At 32.4% G+C, this 19,223-nt stretch overlaps 1 protein-coding gene across 1 annotated transcript; it reads right to left on the reverse strand.

The window, feature by feature from the left end:
• Positions 1-8,829: 8,829 nt before the first annotated feature.
• Positions 8,830-17,920, reverse strand: LOC137819098 (3-hydroxyisobutyryl-CoA hydrolase-like protein 1, mitochondrial). The gene is made up of 14 exons (XM_068622838.1): positions 17,738-17,920; positions 17,572-17,652; positions 17,263-17,331; positions 16,497-16,560; positions 15,746-15,825; positions 14,739-14,822; positions 13,100-13,184; positions 11,679-11,764; positions 11,455-11,576; positions 11,088-11,148; positions 10,202-10,300; positions 9,920-10,021; positions 9,799-9,840; positions 8,830-9,202 (listed from the first exon to the last, which is right to left on the reverse strand). The coding sequence occupies exons 1-14, from the start codon at positions 17,855-17,857 to the stop codon at positions 9,083-9,085; spliced, it is 1,215 nt and encodes a 404-aa protein (XP_068478939.1). The 5' UTR covers positions 17,858-17,920; the 3' UTR covers positions 8,830-9,082.
• Positions 17,921-19,223: the final 1,303 nt, after the last annotated feature.

Below are 19,223 nucleotides of genomic sequence, written 5' to 3' on the forward strand. Positions count from 1 at the left end.
TTGGGTTATATGTAATGTTTTGTTCCTTTTTGAAAATTATATTGACATCATATTTTCACTTAAAGGGTTTAAACATCTCTAAAATGTTTCATATTTATTCATTATTTCTGAAAGTTCAAAGTTTAAAAAACAACGTATAAACTTGTATAAACTTTGATAAACATTATTTATCAAATATTTGGAGAGAGAATTTATTCAATTAGTACTATAAAAACATTATGTGAAGACATACAAGGATTAGAGTGATATGTTGAACGTGTCATTTCTAAAAAGATTATATGTGTACCTTCAAACATGTGTAGTGTACTAGTGTATCTATTTACATATTCTCTCTTTTTTTATCTTTCGTAATTATCTATTTACATTTACATTTCTCATTCTTTAGTTTTGTACTACATTTATATTTGATCTTATATATTTAATTGTTCTTCTACATTTTATGTTTATCAATTTTTGAATTTATATTTTTTTATTTCTGAAATTACTTTGAATTACAAAACTTTTTCTGTATTGTAGAATTTCTTTTAATTTATATTAAATTCAGTGTCAATTACTTTATTTATTCTAAACTACAAATTTCTTGTGACATTGTTAATTTTGTTATTGTTTTATAAGCATTTATATGTTTTTATACGATATTCTTGAATCTGGTTGGAGGTTAAATGAATACACGTGAATAAAGAGAAAAAAATAGAACAAACGTGATACAATAATGGTTCACATCACAATCGTTGTCAATTCGGACTAGAAAACGATGACAATTCATACCAGAACGTCATTTTTGTGGTGGACAGTAAGTTGTCCATATCAACAGAATACAACAATATTTAGATGTAATTGTCATCAATTTTTGAAGCTAAACGATGAGTTGAATTCAACATATTATTTTTATTTTTGGATTGAAAATATCACCCAAAACCAACCTTAGACCATTGCATTCTACACCCATATATATATATATATATATATATATATATATATATATATATATATATATATATATATCACTTTCATAAAAATTGAATTTCTAATTTTATCCTTCATAAATATACATTTTAGAAAATATATTTCTATCTTTGGAAATACATTTTAGAATGTACATTTTTGGAATACATTTTCAGATTCAAAAATACACTATAAAATATGCATTCCAAAATGTATTAATACATTTTGACACATTCCAAAAATATATTGCAAAAATACACATTCCGACATCGACATACATTTATGGATCTCAAAATACAGTCTATGTGCATATTTCGTAATGTATTACTAAGGGTGTGCAAAAAATTCGATTAAAATAAACTGCTCTATTTGTTAGAGTGAGCAGTGGGCCATGAGAGAGAGATGTGAAACTAAAGAATTATTATTAAAAGATATCACTATATATTGCAAAGTAACTATCAAGATATATATATGCAGATAAGAGCTAACCGCAAGTGAGGCTGTTACACCAGAATGCCTAACACCCCCCCATAAACTCATGGTGGCTTATTGGTCACAGTGAGTTTATTTCTGAGCTGTGGAAATCGAGAGCCAAAGATGGGTTTTGTAAAGGGATCTGCAACTTGATAGCAAGCTGGGATGTGAAGGAGTTGAACATGTTGTTGTTGGATATGATCTCTAACAAAATGCAAATCAAGTTCAAAGTGTTTTGATTTGGAGTGCATAACTGGATTAGCACTAAGAAGAACTGCACCAAGATTGTCAGAGTAGATTTGCGGAGTAGAGGTGGGAATGTGTAACTCACAAAGAAGAGATCAAAGCCAAAGAATTTCAGTCATAACAGCAGCGATGGCACGATACTCAGCCTCAGTGCTGCTACGGGACACAGTTTTTTGCTTGTGAGTGGACCATGAAACGAGATTGGAACCAAGGTAGACACAGTAGCCGGTTGTGGATTTACGGTCATCAACATCAGCAGCCCAATCAGCGTCTGAGAAAGCCAGGATAGACGAGGAGGAATGAGGGTGAAGCATGATGCCATGATCAAGGGTGCCTGCAAGATATCGAAGGATGTGTTTGACGGCGTTCTAGTGATGAACATGAGGATCATGCATGAAGTGAGCAACTTTGTTGACAGAGTATGATAACTCTGGGCGAGTGACAAGAAGATACTGCAACGCTCCCACAACGGATCTGTACAGAGTAGGATCAGAGAAGACGTCAGATGAGGAGTAGGATTGTTGAAGGCGAAGGGAGGAAACCATAGGAGTGGGTTGCGGGTTAGAAGTGAGCATGTTGGTTTTGCATAAAATATCACGAATGTACTGAGTCTGAGAGAGATGCAGTCCGCCACTGGGGGTGCGATAGGCTTGAATCCCAAGGAAATGGTGAATAGGTCCCAAGTCTTTTAGAGCAAAGAAGGAGTGGAGACAAGTGATGAGATCAGTGATAGCAGTCGCAAAGGATCCTGTGATGAGAATGTCATCAACATACACTAGTACAAAAAGAGTATATGAGGAGGCAAACTTAACAAAAAGGGAGGTATCACTTTTAGTTGAATGAAAACCAAGTTGTTGTAAGGTAGTACTTAGCTTTAAAAACCAAGATCGAGGTGCTTGTTTCAGGCCATAGATGGCTTTATGTAGATGACATACAAGGTGAGGATTGGTGGAAGTGAAGCCAGGAGGCTGTTGCATGTAAACACGCTCTGTAAGATCGCCATTAAGAAAGGCATTGTTGATGTCGATTTGTCGAATAGGCCAATGAGACGCAACAGCGTGAGCAAGAACAAGGCGAATTGTACTGTGTCGAACAACTGGACTGAAGGTCTCAGCATAGTCAATACCTTCAGTTTGATGGAAACCTTTTGCCACCAGTCGTGCCTTGCATCGTTGGAAAGACCCATCTACATTAAGTTTAGTTTTAAAAACCCATTTGCAACCAACAAGGGGTGCACCTGGGGGAAGGGAGGTTAAAGTCCAAGTATTATTTGAGAGTAAGGCATTGTATTCTTCATGCATAGCAGTGAACCAAATGGGAGATGAAATAGCATCTTTTACAGAGGTGGGAGGGGAGGGGATAGAAGGTAGAGAAGTATGATAAGCTTGTGGTTTAAAAATTCCAAGTTTGGCATGGGTAACCATAGGGTGAATATTAGTAGAAACAGGAGTGGGAGAAGGGAGGGTAGGTGAAGCAGAGAGAGGATCATTGTTTAATTCTAATGATGGAGATGGCGTAGAACATGGTTGCATAACAATTATAGAGGGAAGAGATTCAGAAGAAACCTGAGAAGAAGTAGATGCAATCTCAAACCTGTTGGTGTGATCATTGTAGGGGAACACAGATTCATTAAATATTACATGCCGCGAGATGATGGTTTTGCCTTCAGGAGTAAGACAAATATAACCTGCATGTTGAATACTATATCCCAGAAACAAACAGCAGGAGGAACGAAAAGCAAATTTACATTTATTATAAGGTCTTAGACTGGGATAACAAGAACAACCAAAAATTTTAAATTTGTTATAATCTGGTTGACGCTGAAACAAGAGATGATAAGGATTATTACCACTTAACACTTCTGTGGGGAGAACATTTATAATGTGAACAGAGGCAATGAAAGCTTCAGCCCAGAAACGAAGAGGAAGAGACGCAATGGCAAGCAAAGTGAGCCCCATATCAACAATGTGGCGATGCTTGCGCTCAACATAACCGTTTTGCTCATGAGTGTAAGGACAAATGATACGATGATGTATACCATGTTGATGGAGAAAAGGAGTTAAAGAAAGGTATTCACGCGCATTATCAGTTTGCATAGCACAAATTTTATGACCCGTTTGGTTTTCAACCAGCGTTTTAAACATTTTAAAAATATTGATTACTTGAGATTTTTTATGCATGACATAGATCCAGGTAAATTTAGTGTAGGCATCTAAAAAGGAAACATAATAACGCGCACCATTGGAAGCCATGACAGGAGAGGGACCCCACACATAAGTATAAACCAATTCAAGAGGTTTAGTGTAAGTATTTAAGGACTTATGAAAAGGTAACTGATGACATTTCCCACGAACACAGGCAGAGCAAAAAAGAACATCATTGCAAGCACGAATATTACATTGAGAAAGAATGTGTTTAAGAACTTTGAAACTGCAGTGGCCAAAACGTTCATGCCAAGTGTTTACAGAGAGTTTGTCAGCAGTAAAAGATATTGTATTTACAGAACAGGTAGGAATAGATTTTAATGAAGGAAAAATGTACAATCCATCCTTAAGAATGCCTTGAAGAAGAACTCTTTTCGTGACCTGATGAACAACATAGCATGCATTAGAATGAAACTCAAAAGTGACATTATTATCACGACAGAATTTCGAAACACTGATAAGGTTTTTAGTAATATCAGGAACATGCAGTAGATTAGTTAAAAACAAGGTCATGATTGGAAGTGGAAGAACGAAGATTAGCAGAACCAATAGCAGAAATTTTCAAACCTGTGTCATTACCCATTTTCACTGTGTCAGTGCCATCATAGGGATGCTTGCTCGTGTAGGTAGAGGAGTTGTTGGTAATATGATGTGTGGCACCGCTGTCCGGGTACCACAGAGGATCTTCGACAGAGGAAGGAACGCCCAGCAGAGAAGAAGCATGAGACTCATTGTCTGGTAAGGACAGATGAGTGAAATTGGCATGAGCTTGATTGGAAAGATGTGGATCGTACCGTTGCCAGCAGTGCTCAGCGGAATGCCCAAGTTTCTTGCAGATTTGGCAAGTAGGACGAGAGGGTGTTGAAACAGATTACCAAGAGTCTGGAGGTGACGGTCGAGAACTAAAGGGACGAGGCCCATATGAGGAACTGGAACGAGAGAAACCACGTTGGCCACGATAATTGGAAAACTTGGTCTTAGATTTGGCAGTTCTGGAATTTACTGGATTCCAGGAAGCAAATGCAACCGTAACAGGTGATGTTAGAGGGTCATGCAGGCGATGTTTGTCAAGACGTTCTTCTTGTGCTAACAAAAGAGCCTCTATCTCATTGGTAGTGTAGGGTTCAGATCTGGACATTATTGAAGCCACAAAAGGGTCATAGTCCTCAGAGAGACCATCAAGAATAGCTTCCACGTGATCTTCAACCGTGACCGGAGCACCAATGGCTGCTAAAGAATCAACGGTTTTCTTTATTTCTAGAAGATAAGCACTTACAGTTCGGTCATTCTTGGAGGTCTTGAGACGTAACTTGTATTTCTTAATCTGGGCACGAGTGTTGGAAGCAAAATACGTATTTAGGGTAGACCAGATTTGAGAAGATAATTCAAGACCTACCATTTTTGTCAAGAAGGGCACAGTCATAGAAGCTAACAACCAAGCAATGATAAGACTATCTTGTTGCTTGTAGAAGGAGTACGCAGAATTGGAGGAAGGAGAAGAGCCATCAGCAGCAGCAAGAGGGCGTGAGGGTTGTGCAGATCCATCAAGATATGCGGTTAACAAAAGACCATCGGTAGTCGCAAGTACCTGTTGCTTCCATAAGAGAAAGTTATCATCGGAAAGTTTGAGAGAAATTGGTGTGGTGAAATGATGCAGAGTGGGAGCAGAGCGCGACGGGGGGTCCAGGGACGTGCCGTGAGTGGAGGTAGACGACATTACGAAGAGGAGAAGAAAGAAAAAAAAGAAGCTCTTGATACCATGTTAGAGTGAGCAGTGGGCCATGAGAGAGAGAGAGGTGAAACTAAAGAATTATTATTAAAAGATATCACTATATATTGCAAAGCAACTATCAAGATATATATACATATACAGAGCCCATACAGATAAGAGCTAACGGCAAGTGAGGCCATTACACCAGAATGCCTAACACTATTTTTAAACTGCTCCAATCCATTTGTTTAAATCAGATTTTGATTTTGATCCATATTTTTAAAACTTTTCTAGATCAGAGTTTCATTTTATTTATACAGATTTTAGAAAATGGATAATCCAAATATCCAATCCATATTCATTGCATGGTCACAATGTGAAATGTACTACAAGACTTTAGTTCCTCATGTTCAAAGATTGGTTAACCACAAATTATTTCAAACCATGGTTATAGTTGCTGGAAATGTTGTCACATAAATTATTTCAAACCATTATAACGTGAACGCCTGAGGCACTAATAAATTTTAACAATTTTTTTTTTTTTACAAAAATGTAGAGAGAGAAAAATACATGAAATAAAAATATTAAATTTTTTTTTTCGTCAAGAGGTATTCATTTTAGAATTTTAAAAAATAAATTTTTTCTACTGAATTGACATAAGTGAAAAATAATCTCTTTTATACAATTTATTTTAATATTTTAAAAATTAAATAATTTATATAACAAAAAAATAAAAAATAGAGAATGTTTTACCTTAATAAAATTAACGGAGTAATTTTTTATTAAGTTTTTTTATCAAAATTAAAATATGCATAATACGAAAATTTTAAATTAAACATATTAAAATTATTTAATTTATATTTTATCTATATAATTGAAAATAAAATCAGGATAAAAAATTTCTCCTAAAATCAAACTTACTTATTTAAGTATATATTAAATAAATAATAAATGCGTAAATATAAAAATGTTAAGCTACTATAAAATATTAAAATTAATAACTAATTGAAAACATAAGCTTAACATTAAAAAAATTAATAATAAATCTTTATCATAAAAAAATTAAATTACATTATACTAATAATTTTTGATATTATATAAATTTATAAAAAATATGGATTTAGATTTCCAATCCAAATATTTGGATTTGGATTTATAGAAATTTAAATTGTTTTTAAAAAAATATGGATTTAAATTTTAAATTTGATTCAAATATTTGGATTTGGATTGATTTTGACCACCTTATGTATTACAAGATTGTGCAATAAAAATGTATTAATACATTAGATCTTACATTTCAAAATATATATGATTATATATGATTAGATTGTGTCAATTAGTGATTTGATTTCAGTCACTTAATGAAATCACGTTAAATTCTAAATTTAACTTCTCTATATTGAAAATTTTACCTTGAAAGATAAAATAAGGAGTTAATACCATTGATTAATTAAAAAAACATTAACCCATAACATTTTAAAAAATCACATAATTTAACTACTCATATTTATTAAAGTATTGATTTTTTTTCATGGTGTAACTTAATCAATCCAATTCAATTTTAATTTCTAAAAGACAACAATAAAAATCTTGACCTTCACGAGGATGAGTTAGATTTAACTTCACAAAATAAATGACTTGTAAATTGATCTCACCTCAATACACCTCTGCACTATAGAATTTTTCTCAATAATTATTCCTACACCCAACATTTTCCAACCTGCACTCAACACAATTTAAAAAATTTCAAAAATAACTTTTATTCTGGAAATAAAAATCCGGAAAAGAAAATAATACATTCCGAAAAAATATATCCGAAAGAGTTTTTTGTGTTCCGGATACAAAAATCTGGAAATAAAAATCAAAAGCCCATTCCAGATAAAAAAATCCGTAATATAAAAAATAATACATTAAGAATATTTTTGTCTTTTTCATTGAAATTGGGTGCAGTTATATAGTTATATAGTGCAGGAAGCAATTGCCTAATTATTTCTTATGTCAAAAGATCAAAGTTATTATTGAAAATCCATATCAACCAAAACTATAGTGAAATTATAATATATAAATAACTTACAAACATCATCATCTTATAAATTGATTATATAAAATTTATTTAACCATAAACTCATTTACTAATTATTTGAAAAGATTTACTAATTATTTGAAAAGACTAAAGTTGTTTCAAAATCCAGAGGTGGAACAAACTACATATTATTGTGGTAAACCAGTTGAAGCTACCATCATATGGTCAAAAAGTACAAGCTTAAGATAGCCTTGGCAAAATACCAATGGTGTACATATAGTTTAGAAAATAACTCTAAATGTACACACCAGAAATCACTCTTTTACACTAATTACAAAAACAAATTACAATATAATATAATAAATCATTCAAAAATTCTAAAAAATAAAATTACAAAAAAAAATGAAAAAATTTGACGCATTAACCGCTTCATTGCTTCATTGATTATATATGATTGGATTGTGTGGATTGTGTAAATTGGTGAGTTCAATCACTTAAATGAAATGGAGTTAAATTTTAAATTTCACTTCTCTAAATTGAAAATTTTGCCTTGAAAGATAAAATAAGGAGTTATTACCATTGATTAATTAAAAGAAAATATTAATCCATAACATTTAAAAAAATCACATAATTTAACTACTCAGATTGGTTGAAGTATTGATTTGATGGTGTAACTTAACCAATCCAATTTTAATTTTTGAAAGACAATAAATAAAATCTTAAACCTGGTTCAAGTTTAACTCCACAAAATAAGTGGCTTGTAAGTAAGAACCGATCAATACACCTCTGCACTTTTTCTATGGAGTATAACTTTTCTCAATATTTATTTCTTCTAACAAAAGATTAATGTTATCATTGAAGATCTATGAAGCTTAGACACTTCTCTTAAATGGCGTGTCAGTGTCGGATACTCATATCGGACAACGACACTCGTCTGACACTTATAAAACACGTATATATGAAGTGTCTAATTCAAAAAGTCTTTGTTGGATTTCTGACAATTTTAATACGATCCTAACACAATTTAAAAAAAAATACATTAATTTTATAAAAACTCAAACTTATTGTATAAATTTTTATTCATAATTATATAATGTATAGAACTGTGTTCTCATGTCCTACATTTTAGAGATTATACGTATCTCTGTGTCCGTATCTATATCGTATCAGTTTCTGTGTCAGTGTTTGTACAACATAGTTGAAGATCCATCTTAACCAAAAAGAAATATAGTCAAACTATAATATATAAATAAGTAACATCACTTTATAATCGGTTATATAAAGTTTATTTAACCATAATCTCATTTACTATTTGAAAAGACAAAAAGTTGTTTCAAAATCCATAGGTGGAACAAACTACATATTATTGTGGTAAACCACTAGAAGCTACCATCATATGTTCAAAAGGTACAAGGTTAAGATAGTCTTGGCAAAATACCAATGGTGTGTGTGTATATGCAGATGTTCAAAGGAAACAAACTACAAAAATGCTTCACGACTTTTTGTAGGCAGCTCTAGATCAGGTTCAGCCTCACTAAGAGGAAAGAAGTATTGATCCACCATATCTTGAGAAACATTTTCTAACGTTGGAGGATCCCACTGCATACATTTCATTGTATAGGAATCTCAAATACACATTTATAGCATGATTCTCATGATTCTTTGCAATGAAGTTATCATTCAGGCACGACTTACTCATATTTGTAATTTTTTTAAAATTTCCATTTACGTGAACTCTGAAACCAAATTGCACTACTTTACTTAAGAAGCCATATTAATCACATGAACTTCATATATGAAAAGAAAAATGTTAATAGTCATTGTAGACAGATGACATGTTGGCAATCTGGAAAGACTGTTTCATTAAAACATCATTTAGATACAAGAAAGCATATAGCATTCTCAAGTTAAAAATGATACTTTTGTCTGTCCCAAAATGATTGTAATTTTAATCTTTTAAAAAAAACTATATAAAAATTCTAATTTTCAATCAAGTGTAAATTATTTATTCCTAACTTGCCTGCAAATAATTATATCAATGTTTGTATTGATAGTGGATAAAAGTAATGCATATTTATTGAGTGCAAAGTTAGTTTAATAAGTGATATATTTACTATTATTCTTAATTTGTATGGAAAAATCTTTGAACTGAAGTAATTATGAAAGAGTAAATTATATTAAAGTTGAAAGACTACCTTTGGTGCAAAGTCCTTGTCCACCACGCGTGCCCTTACTCCCTAAAACGAATTAAAATTAACTCTTGCATTTAAACAGAAGAAGTTTGTTTTTGTTTGCAGAGATAAAAAATAGTTATACCTCAGAGATATCCCCAGATATTTTCCTATGTATTGCTTGTAAAGTCATACGGTACTCACGCACCAAACATTGATCAAGGGTCTGAAATCTACCCTCCCGTATCTGCACCAAATACATCTGTCAGAATAGTTTATATTATCTTCTAAGAAACTTTGTTAAACTTGTTTTTAGTTCTACCTATATGTCTTCTGGAGTCCTAGGGGTGAACTTTATAAATGTGATTTCTTATAGAGCAAAGAAATTAGGAATTGTTTAGACTTTAGACATGCCAAAGGAACTCACAGATCTCAAGGCAACCTTCAAGCTCAATGGAGAGGCTTCTTTCAGTCTATTTAGGGTGGAAATGCACCATGCATCTTTTGTTTCGCTTGCTGCATTTTCCTAAGAGAAATTTAAGAATAATAAGAAATATAGAAAATATAAAATGTTCACCAAATAGTCAAGCCACAAACACACAGAAGAAAGGACATGCAAGATATTTGATCCTACTAGCTTGATGTTGTAAAGAATTTTTGTGTGTGGTTCTTAAATGACATGAGTAATGTGCTAGAAGATGTTGCTACAAAATTATGTGTCATTAGGCTGACTCTATCTTTCTTACTGAGAGCCTATTTTTAGAATAAAAACAGATAGGGAGATTAACAACGTTGAATTAGCTAGAATAAAAAGATAGGGAGATTAACAATGATGAGTTAGCTATTACTATTCCTAATACTTCATTTTTTTCGGACTATCAAAAATATAATTTGAATCTGTCTCAATAAATTTCTTCATAAGTATTTCTAGGTGAAGAAAATAAGAAAAATGAAATAAGTTGCTCCATAAACTAAAATTAGTTTACACAAAAGTTATTTGTAGAAGTTATCTCATATTAGCTTCTCTAAAAGATAAGTTTTGACTAGTGTATTTTAATGAAACTTATTTCATTTTTCCTTCTTGCCATCGAAAAAACTTATCAAAAGATGAGTCAAATTATCAGTAAACAAAAGAGCAGCCTCTAACTGGATCTAACCACAAAACCCCTACTAAGAACTCTTAACGATGTGTGTTTTCTCCTAGAGATAAATTTTGAATAAATGTGTAATGTACCCATGTAAAGAACAGTTTATTTCCACAATAAAGAATTGTGTTGAAAAGAAGACTCTGAAAAGAAAGATGGGTATCTCACCATAGCATCAACAATCTCTTCAACTGTGTCATGGCAAAAGCATTTATCTAGAATTTCAATCCTAAGAAAATGAAAAGTATAAATAAGGGTTATAATATATTATAAGTCAAAATATGACATACAAGGAAAATAAATTAAGCATCCCAAAAACAAACTTACATCAGACTATTTTCTTATCTTCTTGTTGGCCTTCAGCTAATGGATGATTTAATTTTTAGAGGGAATGAAGGGCAATTCCAAGACAGAGTGTACTTTTCAGTTTCTTTTTTCTTTTTATACAGAAGTCACTGTCATTCTATCTCTGTTTTTTTAATTATTTCTTTATTAAAAAAAATAAACCTTAGGCAGAATGTATGGTAGGTCAAACCTTTGTAGTACACTACTGCTGTCTGGCTGTGCAAGATCCCCATAATGTTCTAAAGTGGCTTCGATGACAGATGGGTCATCAGTAACCAATTTCCCCAGCTGTTCTTCAATTAAAGGAAGCTTCTACCGTAGGACAAGAAAGCAAAACAAAATTGACTTTTAAGAATCTGAAAATTCTATTAAAATTAAAATAAATCAAGCAAGAAGTGTTAAGCAGAACTAAACTGCACTTGATGAATAGTGTGTAGCAAGCCCGCAGGTAACCATCTCTACTCCGTTGAGCTTTTCCCCTGTCAGAGCCAAGTACTCTCCTGCATAGAATAACAACCTTTGAAACAAAGAAAGACTAGATGGAGGAAGTTCATCAAACATACTTTCAGTTGATGACTAGATCTGAAGATTCTGAACCCATGAATTTCCCTCAATCATTTTTGTGGAAAATAGGATGATTAACCACTTTAAAAACCTCATCAATCAATTATTTGTGATGTTTATATACTAGATGTAATTAATAAGGCTACAGAAAAGAATTGGTGTATAACAGTTGATATCAATAGGAGTAAAAATAACAATTAGACCTCAGAAAATTAGTGTTCATATTACATTTTATGTATCGTTCAGGATTCCAAATTCCAATATCAATAAGGAGAAACTAAATTTTGAAGGATGGACCAATTTATTGCATAATTACAATTCTTGTCATAAAATCAAGATTCCAACATAACTAAGACCGACCTTAAGCCCTATCCATGGCCATCATTGATTGTAGTCATTTTGTTGGAAAAAGAACTACTATTGGAGAGAACATGAGTACAAAGTGCGGCAAGGAAAAGTATCCACAAAAGCAAAAAAGGCAAATAAATGAATAAAGGAAACTAGGAATGTAGCAAGGCAGCCCAATCCCCCTGCATAGTGGAGAAGGCTTAAAATCAACCTTAGGTCTTGGGAAAAACACCAGAGAGAGGCTAAAACATACCCTATCACAAAACAAAATTAAGGCCAATGAGACACCTTTAAATAAGCATGTATTCTGCTCCAGACAAATGCACCAGAGAATGGCAAAGGAAGCATGTTATCCCAGTTTAAATGTCAAGACTCGTCATTTGCAGAGAAAAGTGATAGGCTTCTTGAGAACTGTAACTAAGCTCGATGCCACTGAAATTTCTATTAATAACTATAGTGGTTATCCTAGTTCAAAAATAAAGCTAATGACTACCACGGATCACCAATAATGGTTACCCTTCATTCTTCACAATGCCAAATATCATCAACTCTAGAATGAAGTAACAGTTACAAAGTGCAAAAATCTCTACTATTCTATACCAATGATATTCTTTAAAATTCTTATTCTATACCAAATTGTAACAGGTCTAACATAAACACAAATGTTTATGAAGAGAAGCTTAAATTTGAACAAGAGAACCACATTATTCCAAAAGAACCACATTTTAACAAATAGGCCTTACCTCATTTTCAGAACTTTCTACTATCCCTTCCCCTCCCCCAAGTTCATAAGACCAGTGTATGAGTAGAACAATATATTGTCATCAGAATTATTTACAATTGGAATTATTTAGAATCTCCCGTTCCAGGTAGAGGGATTTTGAGTAACTTAAAGTAGATGAGGCACGTAAGTAAGACCATACCTAAATGACCAGGTAAATGTGAAAGGTAAAAAGATGCTGCAGCATCAGGATGGAATCCAATATGAACTTCAGGGGTAGCAAAAATCTGCAAAATGGGGATAAGTTATAATAAAACTAAGCATACACATCAAAGTTTTTCTAAGCACATATCGGCCAAAATGAAGCCAAACTTCTAGAACAAATATACAGGGTACAAACTACATACCAAAAATATGCCATGTCTCCAAATAGAAGAAAAAGATGTACATTGTAGCAATGCCACAAAGAAGCACATGATTAAGTAGAAGGCATAGAACTTAGACAAAGAGGCATCCAACTTGTTACCTATTTATCATTTCAAACTCAAATTTAAACTAATTATTCATGTGACACCCTGAATACTAGTAGAGCCTAATCCGTATTAATTATATCTGGCTTAGGACAGAAAAGAGCGGAAACCCAATATACAACAAAAATAAGTTTTCTCTGTTCTAAATCCAAAGCTGAACCAAATGGCATAAAAATAACCCCATGTTGCCTTATTAATTTTTTATCAATGTCCAAGACACCCATACTTCAAATGTGGAACACCAAGTAATTTAGCTTTAAAAAAGAAGATGGATAGTGCACAGATTTTCACGTATAGTACTGGTTTGTGACCCAGCCAATGAGTAGCCAATAACATTTTTGGAACACCACCTTACTAGACACTAATTGCACCTAATTGGCTATGTTTACAACTCCATATCCATTCAAATATCATCTAGTGTCTAGCAAGATGGTGGCTAAAGATGCTATCAGCTAGTGACCTACAAGTTGCTGTCACAGTTCACCAGTTACAGACTGCATAAACACTCGAGAATTAAATAATGTAATGACCAAAATTTTCAGCAGTGAATGTGCACAATATTCACTGTTTTTGTAATCATGAGTGAAGTGTTTCAGCATATACTGTATGTTCTTTAATTTTCTTAACTCTTCCTGAATGATTTAAAAGTATAATAGAAGTATAAAGAATTAATACTCTAAAATCAAGCCAAAAGAACTGATTAACAACTGAAACAACCTTTTATTCTTTTTATTTTCCATAGCTGCTCAACATAATTTAAATTCAAATATTAAGATGTCAGTTGGAAAGGGAAATTAGGCAAATAGATTGGATAGGAATGTCAGATAGCAGGATTTGTGTGAGAGAAGCTCCACCACCATGGTTATGATCAGAATTGTAATCCTGAATAGTAAAGAACATCGATAGAAATTTTCTGAAAATATTTCATTTAAAATTATGTTGAAAGACTAAAATTACATAGACTATAACTATTTACGTATCCAAATTGACTGGACTGGACCCTTAAGTAGCTTAATAAATGACATTTTTTAAGTAAGAGTTCCTTTTAACGTTTCAGCATAAATACTCACCTAAACCATTCAATAAAAGTATCATTATTTGTAGGACCAATAAGTATCTATCTGACTAGGACAAGTAACCCAAATTAAAAAACAAAAAATTCTCAATCTAAAAATAGGAAAGGGAATCCCAATTCACATGTTCTATCATCCAAATAACAAATCCATCAATAATAAATACAAGAATAAAATATATAATCTCACACCATCAAAATTGTCAAAAATGAGATCAATGCAGAGCTAGATTTCATACAGTTTTGTCTGTTGCAACACGGAATGTCCCAGGGATTGAAACTCCGGCCCCACCACCCATGGTAATGCCATTTAGAAGTGCCACCTGCATGAAGTTCATTATTGCATAAATTTTGTTTAAATGGTAACTGACTAGTAAACATAAAAATTGATTTCCAGCATGCTTGCTGCCATGTGATGAACGGATGTGGCTTCTCTGTAATACTCTATTTTATAAAATGCACATCTGAGGGAAATGTTGTATCCAAAAATTTTGTTGATAAACTATAAAATAGAATCATTGATAATTAGTCTTTCATGTCAGAATATTAAGTTCCATCGCAGAAGGAAATTTAAATAAACATGTAATGTAACTTAATCACTTGTATCACATAATTTAACCACTTTTGCTGAACAGATGTATAATTACAACATGTGATCGTATTGTTCCATGTAGTTATATGTCACTAAAATAAAATATTTATAGTGTATTTAAATTCACATAAAAGTTGAATTAGAATCAATGTATCAAGTTAATTTATACTTCTTCCACGATATACCCAAATTAAGTCATAGTTATAAGCCAAATTTTGAATAAAATTATTATAATGTAATAACACAATGAGAAAAAACAGATGGCCCGATAATCTTAAAATTATAGAAATTTGTCTTATCACAACTAACTACCATAATAGGACTCCTATTTTATTTTACCACGTACAATCTGATGTTATTTTACCATGTAAGCATGTAATTTTTGACACCCCCTTCAATTGGGCTGCACAGCATCACTGATTGCAGTTCTATGAACTTTTATAGGTGTGGGATCATATATTTCATGGAAATAAGATCGTATTCAACTGTTTAAAAACATCAGAATTTCAATGGTTACAAATCAGCACTTACACGACAAACGTATCCTGAGTAGGACTAACTATTCAAACAAAACAGCACATATGAGCAAATTATACATATGTCAAACAAAGACAGCATAAATAACATATCAGCCTCCAAATACCATGTACTCACATGTGGCTTCAAATATGTACCTATCAGGTACATAAAACTATAGGCTGTTCTGAAAAATTCTTTACACGCTTCCATATTTCCTGCATAAATTGTATGAAAAAAAAATCAAATTAGCTGTATAAAAAAAATTAAGTAGCCAAAATGCATTAGAAAGATACATGTTTAAAATAGAAGCAAGAATATACCTAGAACCAATTGCATGGAAACACTGAAACCTAAGTATCGACACAACCTACACTTTCTCTTACACTTTCTTCAGCACCAAAAAATCAAATACCAAAACATTTTGGAGTATGATGTTGTTTGTCACAAAATGTAAAATTAAAAAATGTTAAACAGACATTTCATTACGTATCATCACCAAGTTAGTATTGAATATTGATACTTCACAAGGTCTCTTGTCTCTGAAAACCCTCAAAATGGTCAGTGTTATGAAAATTTCTAGTTCTAGGAATTAAGCATGATCTCGAAGAACATAGAAAAAAGATGAAATCTTACGAAAGAAAAGTTCCAAATGATTGCATTGAGATTTCTCAAGAATTTACAGAAGTGTTTATTACAAGATATGACTTGAATGTGGATCAATTAGTTAACTTGCTACTTATAGCTAACAAACTAACCGATCTAACAGTCTTATTTCATACCAGCAAATAAACAAACCTTTTAGAACCTCAAAACTAAGACAACTGAATAAGATTCTGAGAAGAAATTTTCTGTCCAGATCTACATAAAAAGAAACCTTGATATTTACCTTTGTTTATCAAATGGTAAAGCGCAACAATATCTCCACCAGCTGCAAACGCTCGGCCACTGCCCTTAAGAAAATTGAAAATATTATGTAAGTATCACATCGTTAGACATGCATGAGGACAAGATCATTGCTAGCAGTGAAAGTGCAATATGAATAAAAGGGAAAAATATAATAGAAAAAAGAATTTAATTGGAATACACTAAGGTTTTTTACACTGTTATCCAATTAAAGACTGTCATATAACTGATAATTAATAATTTTAGTAATAATAACCTTAAAATTTATATCTAAGGTAATTAGCATTTTTTTGTTTGTTTTTATTTCCCATATGCATCTCTTAAAAAGTGGATTTAAACCTAAATCAATCCTATAAAACCAGTTTGTAAGATGAGGATTGCACCTATTTATATACTACAATTTAGCTATATCTTTAGTTGATAAGATCTCCAACACATTCTCTCAAGCATATCAAACGTGGAACTAAATATTTATAGATGGTCCAACCTTATTAGGATAGTCTCTGATACCATCTAAAAAAGTAGATTTAAGCCTAACTTAATTCTATAAATTGACTTGTAAGGTAAAGTTTGCGCCTAGTTATAGACCATATTTTTAGTGGATGCGAGACCTCTAGCAACTAGCAACCTCTTTCAACTGGGATTGAAACCTTGATTTACCACCTTGTAGCTGGTTAACCATGTAAAAAAGCAATAGCCAGATAGTACATCAAAATGAAAATTAAATTCATAGAAAAAATAGAGATTACCTTCATCATCACAAAACCAATATCAGGGTTATCTTCCCAACTCCTATAGAGTTTATGCAGCGTAGCCGCCTGAGAAAACCACAATCATAACCCAAAAGCATGTTACCACCCAAAAGATTGATACCACTTTAGGTAGTGTGCAATCACAACAAAATCATACATATCAAACAATCACGAGTGATTGGAAGTTTAAAAGAAAAAGGGTCACAAGCAAACGTCGGACTCATCAAATTGGGAGCCAAATTTACGGGCTTTTAGTGACCCTCTTTTGTTGGTGTTGAGAAGCAATGAGAGGAAAAGGAAAGATACCATGTTGGTGTTGAGAGCATTGAGAGCAGAGGGTCTATTGAGAATGGCCATTCTGGAGCAACCATTTCCTTCGACCAAAACCTGCGACATTGTGATTTGTGAAAAACAGAGATTCAATAACATGGTACAGTAAAACGAGGAAAAGAAGAGAAGGGAATATTGTGACCTGACAGTGATTGGGGTTGTCGAGAATGACGTGTTGAGAAGAAGAGAGGTTTCGGTATGCATTAAGGCTAAGCTTTGCCTTTGTGAAGAACCACCACCCTACCCTTTTCCTCTGCATCATCTTCTTTCCCTTCTTCTCTCTACTTCACTCTAAGCTCAATTCAACTACTTCTTCTCCTTTGAATATTTCCTTGAGAATAATAATGATTTTATGGAAAGCATTTTTAAAAAAAAATATATATATATATATATATTAATTTTTTTTCATGTAATTCTAAGATACACAAAGAATAAAGATTTAAAATACTTTTTAAATATATTATACTTTTAAAAAAATTCTACTTAAAAACTTTCTAAATAATATTTGTGCCCCTTAATTTTGAATGTATACTCATCTAAAATAAAACTTACATCCTTTATTTTATTTATATTTACATAAAACAAAATTATATGTGGATATAATAAGTTAGTAAAGTTATCCGTATATATTAAAGATATTTAAATTTTTGTTATAAAATTAAAATCTGAATAATTTTTTATTTATATTTTAATTTTTTTATTTTTATAATTAAGATTAAAAGGCTTAAATTTTATGTTATATGATATAATAAGATGTTTGTTAAAAGTTTTATTAAGTGTGTCTTTACGAACCGATTTACAAGTGCAGTTATTATAAATAGCCGCATTCTTAAATCATTTTTACCCTAATGTCTTAAGCGCGCCACTTACTCTTTCTTCTTTTCTTTCTCCTCTTTGCATTTCGCATTTGCACACTCCTGCTCGCATTTACGCTGATTGTTCATCTCTTCTTGCAGCTTCATTCACTTTGCTTTCGTTTCTGTGTAAGTTTCTTTGAGCTCTCTTTCTTCTTCACCAATGTATATAATTTTTTTTCCTTTATCTTACTTTGTTTGGTTTGTTGCACTCGATGTACTGTTGCATTGCCTTCGTGGGTTCTTTTTTGGTTTATGGTGTGCTCCGTCACTGCTTCCGCATCCACCGTCATGTCTGCTGCCGCCACGTGCCACTCTTGGCAAAAGTTGCCTTCACACTCAAGGTTGGTGATGTTTTGTATTTTTTGAATTTCTTTTTAATGTTATGAATTTGTTTTTTTTTAATGTATTATAATTTGTATTTTTAAAAATTTATATTATTTAGTGTTTATTATAATCTTTATTTATATTATGTTAGTTGTTAGTTTAGAATAGAATTATCGTGTTTGTATTGAGTCTGAGGGTGCTCCACCCTCGACAAATGATACGTGTTGGTATTGAGTTCGGGGGTGTTCGACCCTCGACAAACGCGTGAGATAGAACACTGATTAGAAAACACTTGAATGACTATTTCAGAATATAATGGATCGAAATTGGATTAGTTCTCTTCGCATAAGTGATGAGTACAAAAGAGGAGTAGAAGAATTTATACAATTTGCACAACGTAACGTGATTAATAATGGTCATGATGGAGCAAAGATCAGGTGTTCGTGT

The sequence above is a fragment of the Phaseolus vulgaris genome, chromosome 10 (assembly GCF_000499845.2).
Source record: "Phaseolus vulgaris cultivar G19833 chromosome 10, P. vulgaris v2.0, whole genome shotgun sequence".
Classification (NCBI taxonomy): Eukaryota; Viridiplantae; Streptophyta; class Magnoliopsida; order Fabales; family Fabaceae; genus Phaseolus; species Phaseolus vulgaris.

Coding starts and splice junctions, on each gene's coding strand:
- LOC137819098 (XM_068622838.1), bottom strand. CDS start 17,857: ATGATGCAGAGGAAAAGGGTAGGGTGGTGGTTCTTCACAAAGGCAAAG. Junction 16,561..17,262: donor TTGGTTTTGTGATGATGAAG/GTAATCTCTATT, acceptor AATTTTCTTAAG/GGCAGTGGCCGAGCGTTTGC. Junction 9,841..9,919: donor TATCTGGGGATATCTCTGAG/GTATAACTATTT, acceptor AATTCGTTTTAG/GGAGTAAGGGCACGCGTGGT.